The sequence below is a fragment of the Brienomyrus brachyistius genome, unplaced genomic scaffold, assembly GCF_023856365.1.
Source record: "Brienomyrus brachyistius isolate T26 unplaced genomic scaffold, BBRACH_0.4 scaffold44, whole genome shotgun sequence".
In the NCBI taxonomy this organism is placed as follows: domain Eukaryota; kingdom Metazoa; phylum Chordata; class Actinopteri; order Osteoglossiformes; family Mormyridae; genus Brienomyrus; species Brienomyrus brachyistius.
Window position 1 is genome coordinate 2,646,038 of NW_026042319.1, and position 20,609 is coordinate 2,666,646.

Sequence of the window (20,609 nt, forward strand, 5' to 3'; positions counted from 1 at the left end):
AACGCGTCCGTTTCGCAAACAAAACAAGCCTAGGGCTTCATATTTTTCTGCGGCACTACTGAAAGTTTTTTTCGATTATAACATAAATTCACATTTCAGAGTGATTGTGGTCTGCGCTTTGCTCAACTTCGTGTGAGAAAAAGATACGCATTTTGAAAATCATGTATACATATAAAATGTTTTGAGGCTATAAGGTAAAAATGGTGCAAATGGGTTATCTAAAATGGGTTACTTCGCAACATCAGTTAAATCGAGCGCCTAAAATAGAATAAGTAGTATAGTAAGTGTAATGTGTGGACTGTGACTTGCAGCGACATTTCAATAATTTCTGAATATGGAATAAGAATAAATCAGTGGTACCGTTTGGTGGCACTATTAACGCTTAAGTGCGCTTCGGGTGGCGCGGTCTGCGCTGCACGCGGCGAACCCAGCGCAGGCACTTCCGAAAAGGCGGTGTCCGACCCGCCGCTCCTCCTATGAGGTTCGGGCTCTCGGGGTTAAAGACCACAGAAGTGCCAGGCACGAGCAAGATACGTGGCGCCTTTATTGTTTTTGTTTTAAATATTTTTATAGTCTTTTGCGCGTCCGGAGTCGTATCAGTCATTCGCCTGATCTGGGGGTTAAGCGCGGCCCGCTAAGAGCAGATAAGTGACGGTAAGTGCGCCTTGGCCTTCGCGTGCGCCCAGTGCTGGAGGAAGTTACACGAGGAAAATCGCCGCGTTGAACTTGAGCTTGTTTTTCGCTTATTGACGGTGGAACAAACCTGGCAAAAGTCCCGCGATCCCATTCAGCCGCAGAAGTCAGCTTCTCGGGTGATTTTAGAGACCTAACCGGGAAGACCACGCAGGTCTTCGGAACGCATCTTTAGGAAGAAATATTCTCAGTTTTTCAGCCGAACGCGTTTATATTTAAAAAACGAATAAGCGCTCAAGCTGACGAGGTTGCGGGGAGAAAATAAGCTTTATACTTTTCATATTTCGATGTATTTGTAGTGCGCCCAGTGCCCGCTGGTACCTTTTATTAGTATGGTAATGGAGAAACGCCACTTTATTACCTTTCAAACCAAGAGATACAAATGTCAATCTGGTTACAAATAAAACTTAAGATGTAACTGTTTTCAAAGGTGTAATGCTGTTCTGTTTCCTGGTGTGATTTTAAATATCGAGTATAATTTACTGTTTTAAAGCTCTATTATAACCTACTACTGTCGTATTACCATCTTTCGTCTGGGTGTTTTTCTTAAATTACTGCCAATAATTTACTGACGCACAAACTGGTCAACATATTTACGTTAAATTGTGTGTTTTTGTTTTGTGTCATGAATTACCTATGAGTTTTTTTATAGGATGGTGTTTTGATCTGTTTAAGACAAACCATATATATCGTATTTCAAAACAACACTTTTTACAAAGAAAAATACTCAGTTTTTTTGTAATTACAGTACACTGAATCTTTTATTTGCCAGGTACATAGAAGTACAAGGAATTTCTTTTGATGCGGGTGGTGACATGTCATAAGCAAAATTAACCGCACAACTAAATATGTAAGAGTAAGTATACAAGGACAAATAAGTAGAATACGGCAAAAAATGAGACTGTATGAATAAGAATTGTATGTACTAGAGGCCCTGTTTCCTTTCCCGAAGGTTAGGCGACTTTCTTATATCGAAGAATAAACGTTTCCGATCGACACGGCTTTGATTTCTAAAGTGAAACACCCATTTTTAGCTCTTGAAGTTTTTAGTGAATTACGTGGAAAATTTCGGAATAAAACAAATTTACAACATATATTTCCTGAGTGGAAACTGCGCATAGGCCTAGTTGTGTATAATTTGTACTGTTTAAATACTTCTATAACTAGTATCAAAGTTAATGTTTAATGAACGGTATGTCCCAGATGGCCTGACTTTTGCACAGACATGTTTAAGCGGAGTCCTGCCCGAGTGAAGCCGAAGACTCACTTCTGGGAGTGACGGTGACACGAATGTCTCTGCTCTTTTATATTCGCTGCTGAACTTCTTAGTCCTGGATAAGATTTGGGTCATTTTTGGCCTGGTTAACTAACACAATTAGTCTAAAAGAGGTTAAACTAGAAAACTGACTGCAAATGCTTTTGGTAAAACGGACTCTTGCGGCTTAAACTGAGAAACTGGGCTAGTGTCGTCATGTAGGTCAGAATTTTTCAAACCAGTCCTCGTGGACCCCCAGATGGGCCACGTTTTTGCTCCCTCCCAACTCTCAGGGAATTGGGAGGACTGGTTAGAGAAACACTGATTTTTGGTGGTGATGATGATGGTGCTCCTGTTGCACCTGTATGAAGATCATCTAGACCTATTTGATAATATGTAAATGTAAATTTCATCATTTATTCACCTGTTTTATGCTGCTCGTATGTGATTGTTGTAAACGAACACATGGTGGAGAGCAGGACGCAACTTCAGATTAAAGTGATACCTGCTGAAAATGAGAGTGCAGGTTTCTGAACAGCTCAGCCGTGCTTTCGGCCGGCCACAGATAGCATCTCTGCTTGCTGGGGAGGCAGGAGAGCAGACGGCAATCGCGCTGTATGTTACTGATCTCGGCTCGAGATAAATGTGGCTGATGGGTACATGGATTCATATATTTTAAAAAAATTTAAAAAATAAAAAATAAAACGCAGCCCCGGTTGACCTACCTTCTGGAAAAAGTGACTTAAAAACCTCTTCCTTTTGACACAGCTCTCACGTTCACCGTGACACAAGAGCCGACGCCAACAATTGAACATATGTGTGTGTTCAGCACTTTGTGCTGTCTGCTCTGTGTGCTACTGTGTCCTATTTAATTTATTTTTTGCTTACAGGAAGGTGAAGTGGAATTTGTATTTATGTGGGTAAAAAGCTTATCGGTTTCGGGTTCAGGCTCTCTTGTGGTCTATATCCCAATTTTTCACAGAATAACCCATTATTTACATGGGGAAGGTCACGAGAGAGATCATTGAGATATTCATGCTTTTGACTGTGGCCCGGTATTAAAGGACACCCCGGCCTGGTAATCTGTACTGACACAATTCCTCCAGACGCTGGACTGCTAGCGAGGTGCACTGGGTGACATTTTGTTAATAGCCTAAACAGCCCTGGAGGTACACTTGAGTACATATGTTGTATGGAATGGGATCAAATGGCTTTGCAAATCGGCAGCCATTTTTTTTTTAATATGGAGTGTTTAGTATTTTCGGTTTTCCTGTAGTTCCTTTTTTTCCGCTTTAGTTTCTCTTTTGCTTGCCTGTGAATATCTGGGTGTGAAGGGATGCTGTACGCGAACCAGGACATGCTCAGTCTGGCATGTATAGAGATGGAGGGAAGTGACGTTTAATCCCAGCTAATTGCTTAAGCGATGCTATCCATGCAGATCAGGAAAGATAAGCGGGGCCAGGCGTCTGCTAACTTTTTAATACTGTAATATTGTCGATTTGCTGCTGTGTCCAGCCTATGAAGTTTGTGTCAGTCTTTAATCTGTGTGGTTTTGGGTCTGAAATTGGATTCCGTTTGCTCAGTTACCTTTACTGGCCGGTGTCATTGTAAAAATGAGGGGAAACTGCTTAGCTTTTTGTTTTGATTTTGATAAATAGCAAAAATTAGCCTTTCCAAAAAACAGCAAGTGTTCTGCTTTCAGGCGACATCATCTCTAGACTGTTACTGCTGTCTGGGAGTCCTGTCAGTTAAATTCAGTGACGTTGTTTTGTACCAGAGTAAACCTTAAACGGAATGTTACATTTCAAAGAAAAAGGGGTCAGGAGGCGGGTTGAGTGCTTCTTCCGAAAAGCATCGGCCTGTTAATGCTCCACCGCAGCCTGTGTCGCCCCCTGCTGCGGTGGCCCGCACTGCTGACACTGCAGGTTCTGCTCTGCAGGCTCCTGGGTGCTTAAGGAGATCTGGGTCTCCTGTTCTGCTCCCCGGAAGCCACTCTGTAAGAGTGTCTTCATTGAAACGCTCAGTTAACTACAATCCAAGCCGTGTGTTTATCGGCACTGTAACTGATATGTAGCTAGTTATGAGGGCCAAAGGGGGCAGAAAAGCTATATGGACAGTTACTGGTTTTACCAGTTTTTATTTGATACTTTGCCAGTTACATAAAACCACTACAAACAGCAGTTGGAGGTCAGTGAGAGCCGACTGAACTGTGTGATGTCAGGTTTCCATCAACTTTTGATGGACCATTTATTACGTTTTGACTGTCAGCAGATATGTAAACCAGCCGTATCGTTCCGTGGCTGTTGGGTTGTTTGTATCTCGCGTCAGATAGCCTTGGGTTATAAGCTTAAGGTATTAGCTGTTGCGCTTCAGGATAAATGGGTTTTCTTCTTCTTCGGGGACTTGAACAAGTTGTTTTTAAACTCCGTTGTTATTCAGAATCACTTCATAGTACAAATTACAGTGAAAATAGACAATCTGTCAGTCGTAACAGTCAAGGACTGAAAGGTCTGTATAGGGAGTTAATTTGTTGCGGCACTTCTTTGGTCTGCCTGCTGATGTCTCTGTGTCCGGCGCTTTGCTGCAGGGCGGTATGTCCGGCTGGGCCCGGCGTGTCTGGCAGAGTCCCGCGTGTGAAGCAGCATGATGCTCCCGATTTTGGACTTCTCTGGCCCTGGACAGCACTACAGGTAGTGATGTTTTCTTTTTTTTTTTTTTTTTTTTTTATTATTTTAATTAAAATTTCTCCCTCACAGCTGGTTACATTGGGAGAGTTGGCATAGGGGTTGGCGTGCAGACGTGTGTGTGTGTGTGTGTGTGGGGGGGGGGGCAAGGGCACGTACGAAGTCACCTGACTTCAGAGGCTTCTTCTATGAGAACGTGTATCTGTCACGTTAAGCTCTAGCCGGGTTAAGAGAGCTGACTTGGTGCCTTTATCACACTGCTGATCTGTGCGGTTTCTGGCTACCTGTGCGGCGTCGTAAACAAAGGCGCTACGCTTTCGGTTTCTGAGTCCTGCTGCTAGACAGTCACCCGGCAGCGTCCGTTGAAGCCCTGTGCTCCTGAACAGCAGTGTTCAGGCCAGCCGAGTGCTTGGGGAGCGGGGATGGGGTTGGGGTGGTATGAGGCAGGAGCTGGGCACGTCAGTGCCTGTTCTTCTATGGGTTAATTGTCTCTTGCTTCTAGCCATGATACCAGCGTTGCCAATTACTGGAATTACCTTTTTGAAAGGAAGGGCAGGCAAAGTCTCTATTCTCCTCTTTAAGTATAATTATGGCCTGTTATTCTCTGTGTAAATGCTGCTTATGGTAATTTTCAGTTTTCACCCCCCGGGATCTGAGGCCAAATGTATTTGTCAGAGACGTGCTGATAGTTTGATGCCTTGAGGAGCCCTGCTTCTCTGTGTGTTTCTCCTGAATGGTATTTTTTGTTCTTGGTGTGTGTTTGATGTGTCTTTGCTTGCCCTGTCAGCCGCTGGTTGGAAACGGCGTAGAGAGCAGACAGGAGCCTTGGGTTTCTCGTCTCCGTCTCTGCTCCTGTGGCCTCCCCTGAAATGTGCACCGGGATATGTCGCCCGTTTAATCGGGCTCTTGTTCTCTCTGAGCTGAAGGTCGGGGAAATTCCGGCAGGATGTTTCCGTACCTGTCCGGTTTCCTGGAGAAATGGCACAAGTTTAGTCCTGCTGTTGAGTTGCAAAGGCTTTGACGAAATTCATACCATTAAACAGGGGTGGGAAGACCTCCTGATTCAACATCACATCGATATTTGTCATTTCGGTATGCATTGAGAGTGATGTGCGCCCTGCGGTGTGTTGGCACCTGCCCAGGGTTGGTTCCCGCCTGTGCCCCTTGTTCCCGCGATAGGCTCCGATCCCCTGTGACCCCAGTTGAGAATAAGCGGTTAGGATGATGGATGGATGGATGGATGTTGCAGTTTTGTTTGGTTTATTTTACTTTTTGCTGACGAGATGTTAAATATCGCTTAAAAATGTCTGCTGCTTTAAACATGATTCGTCTTGAGTATTTTGGGTCTACATTTAAAGCAGTAACTGACTGACATAGGGCGTTTACTGAGCTCTACTCAATAAATAAACCTTCAAAGAGAAAGATTAGTATAGAACTGTTCAGCACAGGCTTCAATATCTACAGCAGGTAGGTACTTCATTTAGCAATTGAGGGATCAGAACTGAAAATGTGCAAAGTTGCATGCACACCAAAATAAGCACCTTTGATATATACAGCATGTATGCTACTGAGAACAAGCAGGGTACAAAAATTACATCTCATCTGACAACTAAAGATGCCTTGCTAAATGTCACAGTTGTAAAAAATGAAGTGGAATTCTTTACAGGATGGCAATTGCAATAGACGTCGTTATCCACTTAGTTATGTCACTGCTGCCTGGGAGGCTGCGTGAAGCCGCAGTGAGGGTTTGTCGTCTTGTTCAAGCAGCTGTGGGTTTGTGGACATCCAGTGTCAGGAATGATGTATGCCAGTGCTAGTGGCGTTGCCACCATATTTAACTTGCAGATAACCATACTCATGTCTAGGGGTCCGTTTATTTTATAGACTACAAAGTTTGTCCAAACGATGTCTGGGAAAGTCTCTGCACATGCTTATTCATGATAGCACTGTCCTCAGACTGTACAACTGGGCAAATATATTAACAGTATGCAAACAGATCACGGTAACCTATGTTTAAAGTAATTTTAGGTATGGATTTCTAATTCTAAATATCGTTACTCCTAATACTTATTTGTAATTGATTTTTTTTTTCCCCTTTCCCTCATCTCTGCCATTGATTCTTCAGCTCGTGCTGAGTTATTTGCTCTGCGCTGCCCTGTATCAGCAGTGCTTGAGCATGTTCGTCGATTTACCTTTGGTGTGTTGACAGTGGGGCAGAAGCTAGTTGTTGAATGTACACTCACAATGTTTTTTGAATACACAGCATGCCTGGGTGCAGGTATGCACAGTGAAATATTATATCTTAAATGTCATATGCTAGCCGAAGCTGAGCAGGCTGTCTCTGCTGTGTGGCTCGAATCATGATTTTGACATGCGTCACCTTGCTTTTCTGCATCGTTGCGTTAAGCAAGGTCCCATGCAGACAGAGCTAGTGCAATCCGATCAACACTTGTGACTGATGCCTTCTAGGTGGAGTTGATGATTAATGGAACCATGGATGAGATTCAGTCAGGAGTCTTGGTTGATGGTGTCACAATCGCCCGCTGCTGAAGTTTGCTTGCTTATGAGTTTGTTGGATGATTCGGCTGCGCACTGCTGTGTAGATCATAGTAAATTCACACTTCCCTATTGTCACTGTCCAATCGAAAAACGTTTATCTCCAATAATGTACTTTGGAAGCATGGGGAAAAAACCCCACATTTTCTGAAACTACTTTCCAAAATAAATCGAAAACAACGTAAGGAGACATCTTAGCACCACAAATAGAAACTTACCGTAACACGGGCATCAGTGAGTGGTTAGTTTTTAAATGGCCTTGCGTGAATTGTCAGCGATACAGATATCAGTGTCAGCAAGATTCGTATTTAATCTCGCATTAAAATCACAATTTAGCAGTGATGTTGGTTAGCTTTTTGGTTAGTGTCAGTGTTATGTTAAAATCAGCTATATAAAGTAATCCATAAAAACAATCAACATAAAAATGTTTACTAGTACAAACACGTATAAGATAATGACTTGTTCAAAGCATCTTTTCGTTGGCGAATTAGATGTCAAGCACTATAAGTAGACTTGGGAGAATGGATGTATCCCATTTATAGGGTAACGTCACAGTCATCAGAAAAGTGGATACGCGTGGTTTCCGTTGGACAGCAAGTGTATAAGTAGATGTCAAAATAGCTACCGTGAAATTTTACTAATTCGATAACTGACACATCTTGTGGCTTTATGGAGAATTATTTGCATGCGATGCCGGTTTGCTGACGACTCCCCTCCTGTCCCACCACAGATACATGGCACAACAGGGCTGCAGCCTGCAGTCTGAGTCGCTGAACCATCCCGAAGAGAACGATGAAACCTTGGGCGAGGAACCCCCTCCCAGTGCCGGGTCTGAGGCCCGTTCCCCCCCACAGAGCCTCTCCCCGGTCAGCGGCAGGATGGCAGATCGGCACCGTCTAGGCCAGGAGCCCGGATATAGGCCAAACCTGCTTCCCCTGGGCCTTCCTGTCAGCTACAGCCCCCCGACAACGTTTCCCGGTTGTCCGCACCCCACCCTCGACAGCAGGTGCTCTGATGTCAGAGATCCCATCAGCCTGCCCTCCTGCCTGCTCTCCTCAGACTACCGCAGCTACTTGGGCTCCCAGGAAAAGTCACAGTCCCTGTCCTGTGGAAGTCTGGAGCAGCCGCACTCGTTAGTCTCAAACCCTCCGTGCCCTGGCCCATACAGTTACCATCCGCTCCGGCACCCCTGCGGGCCCCTCGGCCCAGCCTGCTGCCCCCAGGGTCCCGTGGCTCACCACCGGGCCTGGCCCCCTTTCAGGCTGCCCTACGGGCCTCCAGGTGAGTTGCTGGCGGTGGCGGCGCTGCAGTGTGTCTCAGATCCTGCTGATGAACCGGATCCCGGTTAACTGGTTATTCGTCTGAGTAACGGATGCCGCTGGGTATTGGTTATGTCTCGGAGCTGCACGGTTCAGCTACCGGTGATTCAGGGGCGTGTTTAAGTCGACGCACCAAGTTGATTATGTGGAGACGTACGTCTGGTACTTTGGAGTCGTCTGTGGCTCCTTTAATGAGTCGGGAACCCTACTCTCTCTGGGCGTGTTTGTGTGTGTCTGTCTGTATAGGTGAAGGTGTGTGTTGTTTTTTTTTCCCTCCTGTTCTTCAGGTCCTAACCCCTGCGGGTGTCACAACACAGATGTCTCACACAGGTGAGTCAAACCCCACCCCCCACTCCCCATCTTACACTGTGTGATTATTATATGCCATGGAGTGTGATGCAGGAAGGCTTGCTCTGAAATTTTTTTTTTTTCTCTTCCGATAGCATGTACCCACCTCCACAGCCCAGACAGAGGCTGACTCCCCCAGGTGCCCCCCTGTCCATAGAGCAGCGTAAGTACTGAAGGCCCCTGCCTCCCGCCACATGCTCTGAATGGCATCACAAAGATATCATGCTCCCTGGGTTTGAGTTCCTTACTGGCCTCTCTCTGCCCCCAACCCTGCCTCCAGGGAAGGTGTTTGTCACGTACGAGGCTGACAACGACAAGCACGTTGACGAGATAATCAAGTTTGTGGCTTTATTGCGACACAATGGCTTCGACATGCATGTAAGACACCTGCTTCTTAAATTGTCCATAGTCCTGCTCCCTCCCAGCTCCCCGTCAGACAGTCCACATTTTTGCTCTCTGATCCATAACACTGACACCATGGGTTTTTGGGGGGGGGGGGGGGTCCTGTGAGGACTAGGTTGAGAAGCGGAGGGTAGCTGCTATTGTACAGTTAGTAGGATGCTCTCCAGCTGTATTTACAGGTATAAATATGTCAGGAGTCTCTCATTCCCTCATCCTGTCCTTCCACTTACAGATTGATGTGTTTGAGCAGCAGTTCAGAAGCATCAGCACAATTGATTTCATGGAGAAGTACATCAGCGAGGTAAAGAGTGGGTTTCCCTAAGCCGAGGCTGCAGTGCAGCGCCTGTGAGAACTGGCCTTCCAATTTCCCTCCCTTTATTGGAGCATTAAAGCTTGTATCCAATCAGCGGCCTACATTTTGGCCCCGTACCTGCTCCCCTTCCCTGAACTGTTCCTCTCCGTCTTGCAGAAGGACTACTTGATCATCATAGTCATCAGCCCCAAGTACTATGAGACGGTGACGCACGGCCACGTCAGCATGGAGGGAGACGAGAGGACCATGAACACGGTCTACATCCACAAGCAGGTGTGTCATCCGGTTCCGCTGCTGTCGCCATGGAGTAACCGCAGAAATGATGAGGGACCGTCGCGCTGGCGACAGCTCACTGACAGTTTTACCCCCCATTTCTGTTTCAGTTGCAGAATGAATTCATTCAGAATGGCAGCCGGAACTTCCGCTTCATCCCAATCCTGTTTCCTGGAGCGAAAAAGGTACAGAGCAAAGGAAAGCGACTGGCGTGGACACAGTGTCTGCCGCGTGCTACAGCGGTCTGACTGGGTGGCCTGTGTTCGCTCACTGTTGCAGGATAGTCACTGTTACCCAGTGTTTTTATAAAGACTGATGCTCCAGTCTAAACACACAAGGGCCATGGGGGAGGATGTGATGCCAACAAGTGCAATTTATTGCTGCACGGGGTCCGTTTTTAGTTTAGTGTTCAGGTAGTCGCACCTTTGCTGTTTAAAACAATGTCAGAGTGGGCAAGGCAAGGAGTCGCCTCGAGTGAATGGGCGGTGAATGTAGCTGTCAGCACTGTCTCAGCTGTGATTCAGCAACGTCGTGAAGCCAATTTAAGGATGAAAAGCCGATAAACTGCAGGAACCTGTCGCCAAGTCATTTATTTATTTTTTTAAATACAAACCTGTAATGTAAACATCGCCGTTTCTTAACTGCGAGTCAGCTTAAGCAAAGGCTATAAAAAAACAAAACAAAGCGGGAACCATATAGATGTGGCAGAAGGCATTAAGCACGTTGCAGGTAAAGGGAGGCAGGTTACTGGTTTGCTGACTGCTGCAATGGTCCTTGTTCCTCAGTGCCACGTGCCCACCTGGCTTCAGAACACCCACGTGTACAGCTGGCCCATGAACTGCGACGACATCCTGCGCCGGCTGATGCGCGTGGAGAAGTACAACCCCCCACCTATTGGCGAGCTGCCCACCATCATTTCCATCCCGCTCTAACGCTGCCACAGAGTCCTGCCTTGACCTTTGCTTCGGAGCACATCGCCTCACAGGAAAGTCCCACGGTGCCCCCAACCCACATGGGTGAACTTGCGGCTCTTGCCGGGCCCCGAGACTGGTCCACGTCACGGGTGGGACTTCACTTTCAGGCTCGTCACAGGAGTGGTGATGCCTCCACCCACCGAGCTGTAAAGTTTAAACTCTATCTCTATGGCTTTTCCTACCCAGATCTTGCTGTACAGACAATTAAAGTTCTTTTGATGCGACGTTTGGGTGTTTAAGGGCCGTTTCTCTTCAAAGAGCTAAAACGATTTCCACACACGCACAGGGAAGAAAGACGGGCACCGAACCCGATTCCCGACGGGCTGAGCTGCACCTGGAAGAGAAGGCTGCCATTTTACCAGGGTACAGCAGACATAACCAAACAGAAATTAAAGAACAGCATTAAGGCTTTACCGAAATCCCTCCAGTGGCAAAAGGCTCGTTCCCTGGCTCTAGGCTAACAGTGTAAATACTATACAATACTGACTAAGAGCCATGATGTTACCAGATGCCTGAGCACCTGCGTATAGGCGTGGGCAGGGAAATAAGCAAGGTGACCTATCTTTCAACAGTTGGCGTGTTTGACCTCAGCTGGGGGCTGCCCTACTGCGCAGTGGGGGCAGGGGGGAGTCCCAGGCATGGCAAAGTGCCGTTTCTCACCGGGCTGGTTCCCTCAGGCTCGGCCATCAACCTGCAGAAAAACACACGGTGAAATGTGGAGGCTGGGCCTCATGTGACATTTAACAAGGCCGGGATCATGGGGGTGAAGGTAGGATGATTCTTAGCAATTTCAGTAACCTTACTGGACAGACATTGAAATTACACAATAGGAATCAGCCGAATGTTAGCATTTCCAAGAAAAAATAACTTTTTTTGGCAAAAAGCAGCATAATTGGCCACCCAGTTTTAGCTGCAGTGACTGAGCTGTGCCTTGGCCCTCATGGTACGCCGGTCAGCAGGTATCTAGCCGTCCTACATCTGAATAACGTTTGAATCCCAGCACCTACATACAATGCGAAGTTAAACCCTGCTTATTAAAGAATAATCGAGGATACAGAAATTTCAAAGAGGAAAGAGAGGCTGACGATGGCTCAACGTCTCCTCAGCGGAAATCTGTAACCTTAGTGTTTGTCCAGACTGTTTCCATGTCATCGAAATGAATCGGTTACTTAAACTTTACGCCTGTTAATAAAATGAGCTTGCTAGTCCAAATGATCGTTAATAAAAAGCACTTCTTAAAATATTAAGTTCACACGTTGCTGTTCTTTTTGAAGTTTACTGGGGGGGGGAAGCTAATATAGTTCATGCCCACTATCTACGTCAGCTCTGCCCTGGCGTTTCCTGCACAGATGCAGCTTCAGTGGGGAGGGTGGGGGAGATAGTGACATTTTGTCAGATGGCCCACAGTTTCACGGTGCACCCCTGTAGGGCATACTACTCATCCTTTGGAGTCAAACAGTTTTATCAGTTTAATCTAAACCTTAAAACAAAGTGAGTTAACGTGACACAGCAGAATGAGACCAAATAAATAATTAACCAGTTAGTCGTGTTTTTTTTTGCCACTTCACGGTCTTTAAATACACTGTTTGGTTAGCAACAAATTATACAAAGGAATACCTGTTCTTCGGGGGGGGGGGGGACAGGCCCATAGCTGCCACACCCTACAGGGAATTAACAGCATAATTGTGTGTGATAGTACATCGTTCGCTCTGGGCATTACTGTGCTGTCTCCCCCCTGCCCCCCAACCCACGTTTTTACCCCCATGACAGCATTTTTCTCATGAATTTCAGATGGAAATCAGCCACATCACTGAAGGGGAGATAAAATGAGAATGGGGGGGGGGACATGTGACCCCCTCCCCTTGCCTTCATAAGCGTAGGCTATCGTCAACTAGGTTAGGACCGTGGAGCCCCAGTGCATTATGGGGCCAGTCCTGCATGTGCAGCTTGTTACAGGCTATCCAGCTGCCCACCTACCTAGCGAGCGGTCTCCTGCCACGTGGCCCGCGAGGTGGTGCCGCAGCAGACAGCTGGTGACGTGGGGAGCCAGATGACGTAAGCTTCCGGGTAGGGAAAGTCGCATAGCCACGCCCAGAAAGGCGCCCTCCTAAACGCAAAGTGAATCAAACAAGCCAACGTAGCGAATGTTAAACGTTAGACAGCTCATTACAACAGACATGACGCCCCGTCTACAAAGACACACGTCAGTGAGCTCGGCTCCCCAAAAGGTTACGCCGTGTGCTTCATGTACAGACCGCAAAGTGCATAACTTGGTGTGGTCTCATCTCAAGGCCTAGACCTCACAGACAGCAAAGAGTATTTGATTCAGTTCGATTAGGAAGAGGATACCGGTGCATGGCGCCACCTTGTGGACAATTATAATTTCAGGCAAAACAAGCTCACATCAAATCAACTTCCAGGTTCCTTGCCTCACCCCCCCCGTAAAGACCAGGGTTCAAGTCTCCACCCTGGCTCCATGTGTGGAGTTTGCATGTTCTCCCCATATCATCATGGGGCTTCCTCCAGGTACTTTAGCTCCCCCCTCCACAGTTCAAAAAACATGCTGAGGCTATGAGAGTGAGAGAGAGAGAGCCCTGCACCCGGCTATGGGTTAGCACCCCATCCTAGCTCTCTCCAATCCCCCCAAAAACCCTGAACAGGATAAGCGGCTAAAGAAGATGGATGGAGAGTATCCCAATAGATCATCATTTATAGTGCTAATTTTTTATGTAGGAGGAGGGGCTCTTCACTGTCGCCTGTCAGCAAGCAGACGAGCAGACGATTCCAGTCAGATTTACCTACAGCCTTTGGCTCAAAAGGAGGAGGCTTACCAAACTGGAAACTGGAAGCTGCTGAAGGGAAACAGTGAAGGGACTGACATTCCAGAGCAGCGAGGCTTTAGAAATGCGGGCAAATGAGAGCAGCTGCTGGAAACAATACTGCAAATCTCAGGTTTCAGATGGATGGTTTATCGATGCAACACACAAAACCATGAAAGGCATGAAGATGCAGCCTCTGGTTCAGTTTGCAAGATCCCAGATAAACAAAGGATTTAGTCAACACACAAATTTGGGAGTTTACAAGCACAACCATCACTATCACAGTGTTATGTACAAGTAGACAATCTCATCACCTAACTTATATATATATATATATATAAAAAAAAAAAATCTAATAAATTACACATTAAAAAACAGCATTTTCATTTCGATTAACACCAGATCAATTTTGTTATGATATACAAACTAGGTTAAGTTACAAGCTTCTGCTCTTAGTGACTACAGTGACGAAAAAAATCCAAAGGATTTGTGTAAATATTGTATATAATCCACAAACATAAGTGTACATATCTACAGGTCATGAAGGTTTAGCAAGGACACTGTCAGGGTTATCCGACACGCTAAACGGTTGTACACAAAACCTAAGCCATCAAAAATAAGTTAATTAGTGCCATGTACATTGGGACCTGCCATCATTAGCATGGTGATTTGTGGCTCAGAACATCTCATGAACAAACACCAAAGGTAGCATGGTATCTGCCATCGGGAAAATCAGACCATTTTCTCTGCACGAGTAACCCAGGATGTCCAGGCCACACACGGCACTTCCATGGAAGTCTATACCCCGCGTTACCTCCAGGGGGCGACACCACCATCCCAGCCCGAGGTCTTACTTGGCGACATGCTCCATATGACCCTGTGACGTCCATATCGAGCCTCGGTCACAAGGTGCGTCCGCTAGAGGTGGGTGGGCTGGAGCTCGGACCCCAGGGGACACGGGGCTCACGGACAAAGTCCCAAATATATGTCTACGTACTGGCACGACAAGTCAGGACACAGACTGACCGCTTCAGAAGAGGGGGGCACTCTGACAAGCCCCCCCAGCGTGTGAGACATCAGGACTGAGGATGGTGTGAAGCAGTAACAGCCATCACTGGGGGGGTTGGGGGGGGGGGATTGTTAGTTAAACATGATGGAGTCCGGATCCTGGTTCAACATCTGGGCCATGTGTCTTAGAACATCCTTCTTAGTGATGATTCCCAAGAGGCGTCTGGAAGAGAGAATCAGGAAAGCATGAACTCAGAGCCTCCCCAAGACAGAGAGGGGGAGCCACTGCTGCTCTTAGAGTGTCAAGGAAAGTAGGGGGGGGTGTCTTACCCGCTGCGGGTGACCAGGCACTGCCTAAGTCCCAGCTTGCGGAAGATGTCCACCACGGTCTCCATAGGCGTGTGGTCGGTGACGGTAAAGGGGCTCAGGTTGAGGATACGCCGCAGCTTGAGCGGCTGGGGGGCGCTGGCAGGCAGTGGGGGGACCTCCTCACTGAAGTACACTACCGAGCTGCTCACCACCCCCTCCTGCTTCTGCCGTGCGGTTTCTGAAAGAAGGAACCGCCACCTGAGCGTCGGCTTTGGCTGGGACACTTGGCCCCCACGCAGAGGTGTGGCCAGGCCCCCCCAGCGCAGCCCCTGTGTAGCATGGTCACTCGGGAAAACTGCAAAATTATCCGCCAAATTCAACAAAAGCAGCTGGGAAAGAAAGCAAAGCCCTACAAAAGCAAAACGACTATAGTAATACCTTTTGGAGGCTGCTTAGCATTTAGGGGATTGTGGGTAAAGGGCGAGGCTCTTACTGATGGCCAGCGTAAGGTCCCGGCGCTGCACGAAGCCAACGAGGCGCTCCGATTCACGAGACACCACCACGGGGAAGCCGTTGTAGTCCGTCTCATTGATGAGCGCCTCCACGTCCTCGACGGTTGTGCCCTCCCGGGTGAGGACGGCCAGCGGCGGCTCACCACGGCGCGGACGCATCACGTCAGCGGCCAGCGTGCGGTGCGTGAACTCATCCTTCACGTCGAGGAAGGGGTAGCCGTTCAGCTGGATGTGCGCCTCATAGATGCCCTCTTTGCCGAAAGCGTCCGCCACCCACTTGCTGGTGACGGCAGCGGCCATCAGCGGCACGATGTACTCCAGTCCTCCCGTCAGCTCAAACATGATGACCACCAGAGACACGGTCATACGCGTCACTCCTCCTGAACACAAGGAGGCGACAAGATATTCAGCATGCAGCCAAAAGGATCACGAATGTGCTAAATCGTAAATTATTTTGATTCTGATGCAATACCTGACAGCTACAGGTCTCTTGTAAACATTTCTGTTGACTTGTATTTTAAGAAAAGATCGACGTGAACAGTTGTGGTCAGTAGCTGGGCACAGCTAAGTAACCATACAACAAACAGACAGATGGGGGCGTCTGTACTCTCACCCAGACATGCTGCAGCCCCCACCATGGCGTAGAGTCCTGGCGTCACACAGTCGGCCCCTGGCCGACACCAGCTCCTAAAGATAATCCAGTCGTGATGATGGTACGCCATCTGCTCCACGGCGATGCCCACAATGCGGCCAGCGATGGCGCCCACAGCCATGCTGGGGATGAAGAGGCCAGAGGGGATCTGGGGACAAGCAGAGGTAAAGCGCTCTGAACCTGAGAGGGGTGGCTTTGAGGGACCCTGAGTAGGGGGGACTGGCCCAGAAATGCAAAGGCTCCACTGGTCATTAAGAAGGCCACACATGAAATCGGGGGGAATGGAGACTGAATCCAACTAAACAACCAAATTTGATAGGGATGCATCACTACTAATTGGGGTCTGATACTGAGCTCTTGTCCTCATGCTTGTGGCAATGTGCCGATGCCTATAACCGATACCACTTGATGATGCATCAGCAATATAATCGGCGAGCAGAACAAATGAGACGATATCTGCAGAGTGGATATACTTCAAAGTCAACAGCGAAATCCAGAGTATAGGGGACTGCGAACAAATGCCCCACTAAACCATCAGGAGGAAGTGGGAAATCAGGTTTACGCAACAACAGTGATCTAATTAAACATCTAAACATAAGGAGTACGTTGAAACTGCCGTCATCAACACTCTGCAACAATCAAATGTGCAGCAAGAACAACGATGTCAAACGATAAACTTCATGTAGTGAACAGAAGCTCTTAGCCAATGGTCATAGGTGGAGAGCGTGATACTTTGAGGTGCTCGGTGGTATAAAAAGTTTGTGAACTACTGCTTTAGAGAGTTTAGAGTAACAATAATAAACCCACTGATCCATCTTTTTCCGGAGACCTAAAAGATCATCCGCCCTCCCCCCAATGCCGGCCGGGGAAAATCTCAATATCATCATTTTAGGCATCACACAGCCTTAATTGGTATCGGTGAGCAGCGGTGCTCGTACTTGGTCTGAAAGAAATGGCATCAGCGAGGAGGTTCAGGGTCACTGACCTTCATGCCGAAAGTGAAGATGGTGATGACCACCTTGAAGACCAGCGCCAGGGCCAGCTGCCAGAGGGCGGCGTAGACCCCCGCGCCTGCCGGGCGATCAGGGATGTCGTCCACGGGCCGGGTCATGTTCGGGTCATTCACGTAGTCGCAGAGCTGGGAAGAAGCCAGGGAGCCGCAGTCGTTGAAGAGCTCAGAGATGAGCTGGCTGGTGCTGCGCCGGGTGTAGGGGTTGGGGAAGGCCAGCAACGCCGTCAGCCCTGCCACCGCCAGCACCTCCAGCACCGGGTAGCGGCCCAGCTGTGTGGTCTTCCGCCGGCGGCACCAGGCGATGTTGGCGCGGATGAAGAGCGTCCCCCAGAGGCCGCCAAAGACACCCAGCAGGACGAAGGGCACCAGCTCGGCCATGTACCATGGTGTGTGGTACTCCACGTAGAACAGCACTAGCCTGTTGTTCCCGAATGGGTTGATGGAGCGCAACGTGAAGGCGGCCACCAGGGCAGCAAAGAAGGACCGCCACAGTGTCTTGAGGGGGAAGTAATAGCTCACCTGGTCGAAAACACGTCGCAGGGTTTAAAGGGCAATAAATCAGACAGGTGGGTAAAATGCTCCCCCCTCGACTGTTTTATAGGTTGTGGTGCGGCGTACCTCTTCCAAACTGAAGAGAACTCCCCCGATTGGGGCCCCAAAGGCCACGGAGACACCGGCTGCAGCTGCCGCCGACAGAACCTGTGACCAGAGACCCGACGGCCCCCACCAATCAGACACCCTGCATTTCCTGTGCAGGAGGTAAATCACCCTTCAATTCTTTTGCCCTCTCCACAATCAGAGAAGCCCCATGACTGCACTTACCTCCCTACGCTTGCCCTCATTCTTGCTGTACTTGGAGAAGAGGCTGCTGAAGAGATTACCGCAGCAACAGGCGACATGCACCAGAGGCCCCTCCTTCCCCAGACTGAGCCCGGACGACACGGCCAGCACCAGCGTGACCGTCTTGATCAGCAGTGTCCACTTCCCCAGGTATCCCCGGATGATGAAGCCACTGAGGATGGTCTTTATCTTGGAGGAGGATGGTACATCAGGAAAAAAAAAAAAAAAATCAGACCATTTTCTTGGCACGAATAACCCAGGATTACCCAAAGCCTAACTTTATTCGCAAGAGGACCTGTGGAGACTCACCTCAGGAATGCCTGACCCGCAAGCGTAGGGGGCGAAGACACGCACCAGAGACACCGCAAGGAAGGCGAAGAACAATGCCCACAGGACGTACAAGAAGTAGTTCAGCACATAAGCTGCTGCCCCCTAGAGGGGAGAAAAAACACATCTGAAGTGACCATCTTCAGAAACTTTCAAGGTTTACTGTCCTATAACCAACCGGGAACAGAAACAGCCAGAACATGATCGGTGTGGGAGGGTCTACACAGGTCAAGGTATGTCCAACATATTCTCAGCTCCTCAAATGTGCACTGTCCTCGTTCATATGCACGCCCTTAGAGCTCAAAACTCTTGACACTAATTTTCTCCTGGGAAAAGGGGCGCCCTAGACTGAGATACCCAACAACCAATCACAACTCAAATGGTAGCAAAATGAACATCTGAATAGGCCAACCTCCGAGGAGCCGGTCATCAGCTCCGCCCACTTCTGCCACTGCGGGCACTTGTCTCGGTCGTCATAGGTGGTCTCATTGGAGGTCCAGCAGCACTGCTCATGACTGTACCAGAAGACTGATAGGCACACACCCTCCTTCAGGTCTGTCATCCAGTCCACGGCCAGGTCTATGACCCCGGCCAGTGTTCCTGAGCAAGAAAAGAGGTTTAGCCTGTTAGCTACCTGTCAGAACTCCAGAAACACAGAGAGTATCTTGGAGGCACAAGCAGGATAGTGTACGGAGCAGCACAGGGCAGGACACGGTAGCGATTATGATCATGCATTAAAACCAAATCATGATGGTCTGGTCAACTGTCAAAGGTCTGGCTGGGAATCCCCTCAAAGCAGGCTTAAGCTGAGGACTGAGAGACACCCAATACTCACCCGACAGCAGGCCGATAAGCAGCATGACCAGCCACCCAGACCAGGCATCCAGCAGGCTCTTAATGAAGTCACAGATGGACTCCCTGCTCTTGCTGGTGATCTGAGCAGACAGCGAGACGCTCATTTTATACAGATTTAGAGCATTAGCGACATAGGGTGGCACAGCAGTGATTTAAAGACTAACATCTAAATTGCAGCCTCTTCGGATATTGCCAGGTGACTGTGAACGACTAAAGCCAACAGGAACCGATCAATGTAACGGAGGACACTTCAGGGGAGCAGGGCGAGGCTGCGAGGGACAGTGCCCCACATGACACAGGAACGAGGCCACGGGTCGGTCACAAACCTTGCGGTGGCGGTCAGTGTCCCTGGACTTCTCTCTCAGCCAATCGATGGTGTGGAAATCCTCATAGGTCCCGACGTCTGGGAATGGCTCATCAAGTATGTCCATAAGGTTGCCAGAGCCATTCATCTCCTCCCCAGGGGTGGTACTGGGCTCTGCTGTGCAGCAACAATGACAGATGTGTGGCTGCAGCTGGATCCTGATCTCATTTTATAAGTGTGATAATCTGTAACTGGTAGCCTGTTGCGCCACCATCACAATATTTCAGAAGACCAGCAGCCAGCCTCCACAAAAGTGCATTTTACGCACATTCATATATTGATCTGAGCATTTATCTGTGATTACAAAGCGTATGTAGCCCCTTTTAGGCACATTCCCCGACAGAAGGCATTTATACGACTCTCATGGCTCCCCTTAGCCCTGCCGAGGGATACAGACTTTGGATCTTTTCACACTGCTGCAGAAAAACGAGCGACACGGAGCAGCGGGCAGGAAAAGCTTTTGGCGGACGGGTATTAATATCTACTAGGGGATTTGTTAAACATGCGGGGACAGTTTTATCCGGCATAACAGCGCTCATACCCCCCTATGTTATGTACTGCGAGGTGCAAGGGACTTGAATACCAGCAAGGCAAACAAACGAGCAAATGTGGTCAGCACAAGCACTGACGCTTGTAGAATGATGGTTATACTGTATATATACCCTAAACTGGACGTGACGTCCATGGTAAAAGCGCTTTCCGTGGTGTTCAGACACGTATACATCAACAAAAGCCCTGTCAATCTCCCCGTGACAGTCGCTAAGCGCCGAGACGTCACCTGTTAGCATTAGCATGCTACACCCTGCGCCGTCCGCTCCGTCACTCACCTTCCGCGGCCATGGCTTCTCCGGACGGTATTAGGAAAGCTCTACGTCACGAAGCTCGTTCTTCGATGTGTCCTTTGAACATGCTCGATACTCTCATGCCGAAGTGCAAACGAAGCGCTTTACCAGCGCCGGCCGATAAAGACCAGCCCACCCCCGCAGCGATTTGAACGGCGAGCGATCCCACAATGCACCGCGCGCCACAGGCTCCGCTCACTCTGGCGTCTCTGCGACGTGAGCACGCGCTCTCCCTTTCCTCCAAACATCCAT

The 20,609-nt window shown here is 48.5% G+C and overlaps 2 protein-coding genes across 4 annotated transcripts; one reads left to right on the top strand and one right to left on the bottom strand.

Annotated features, from left to right (window-relative positions):
- Positions 1 to 41: 41 nt before the first annotated feature.
- On the top strand, positions 42 to 11,041 carry traf3ip2l (TRAF3 interacting protein 2-like). Of its 2 annotated transcripts, XM_048999198.1 has the most exons (10): positions 42 to 654; positions 4,536 to 4,638; positions 7,919 to 8,469; positions 8,795 to 8,837; positions 8,951 to 9,018; positions 9,136 to 9,233; positions 9,490 to 9,558; positions 9,727 to 9,843; positions 9,954 to 10,028; positions 10,629 to 11,041. In XM_048999198.1, the coding sequence occupies exons 2-10, from the start codon at positions 4,592 to 4,594 to the stop codon at positions 10,773 to 10,775; spliced, it is 1,215 nt and encodes a 404-aa protein (XP_048855155.1). In that variant the 5' UTR covers positions 42 to 654; positions 4,536 to 4,591; the 3' UTR covers positions 10,776 to 11,041. The 2 variants fall into 2 exon arrangements, with proteins under 2 accessions (XP_048855155.1, XP_048855156.1); XM_048999199.1 differs by lacking the exon at positions 4,536 to 4,638.
- LOC125722930 (H(+)/Cl(-) exchange transporter 4-like) lies at positions 10,759 to 20,545 on the bottom strand. Of its 2 annotated transcripts, none has more exons than XM_048999197.1 (13): positions 20,343 to 20,545; positions 19,478 to 19,629; positions 19,132 to 19,231; positions 18,709 to 18,896; positions 18,279 to 18,401; positions 17,952 to 18,158; positions 17,748 to 17,828; positions 17,103 to 17,648; positions 16,079 to 16,265; positions 15,447 to 15,845; positions 14,975 to 15,191; positions 12,795 to 14,867; positions 10,759 to 11,508 (listed from the first exon to the last, which is right to left on the bottom strand). In XM_048999197.1, the coding sequence occupies exons 1-12, from the start codon at positions 20,353 to 20,355 to the stop codon at positions 14,777 to 14,779; spliced, it is 2,304 nt and encodes a 767-aa protein (XP_048855154.1). In that variant the 5' UTR covers positions 20,356 to 20,545; the 3' UTR covers positions 10,759 to 11,508; positions 12,795 to 14,776. The 2 variants fall into 2 exon arrangements, with proteins under 2 accessions (XP_048855154.1, XP_048855153.1); XM_048999196.1 differs by having other exon boundaries at positions 19,478 to 19,632.
- Between the last annotated feature and the right edge of the window lie 64 nt (positions 20,546 to 20,609).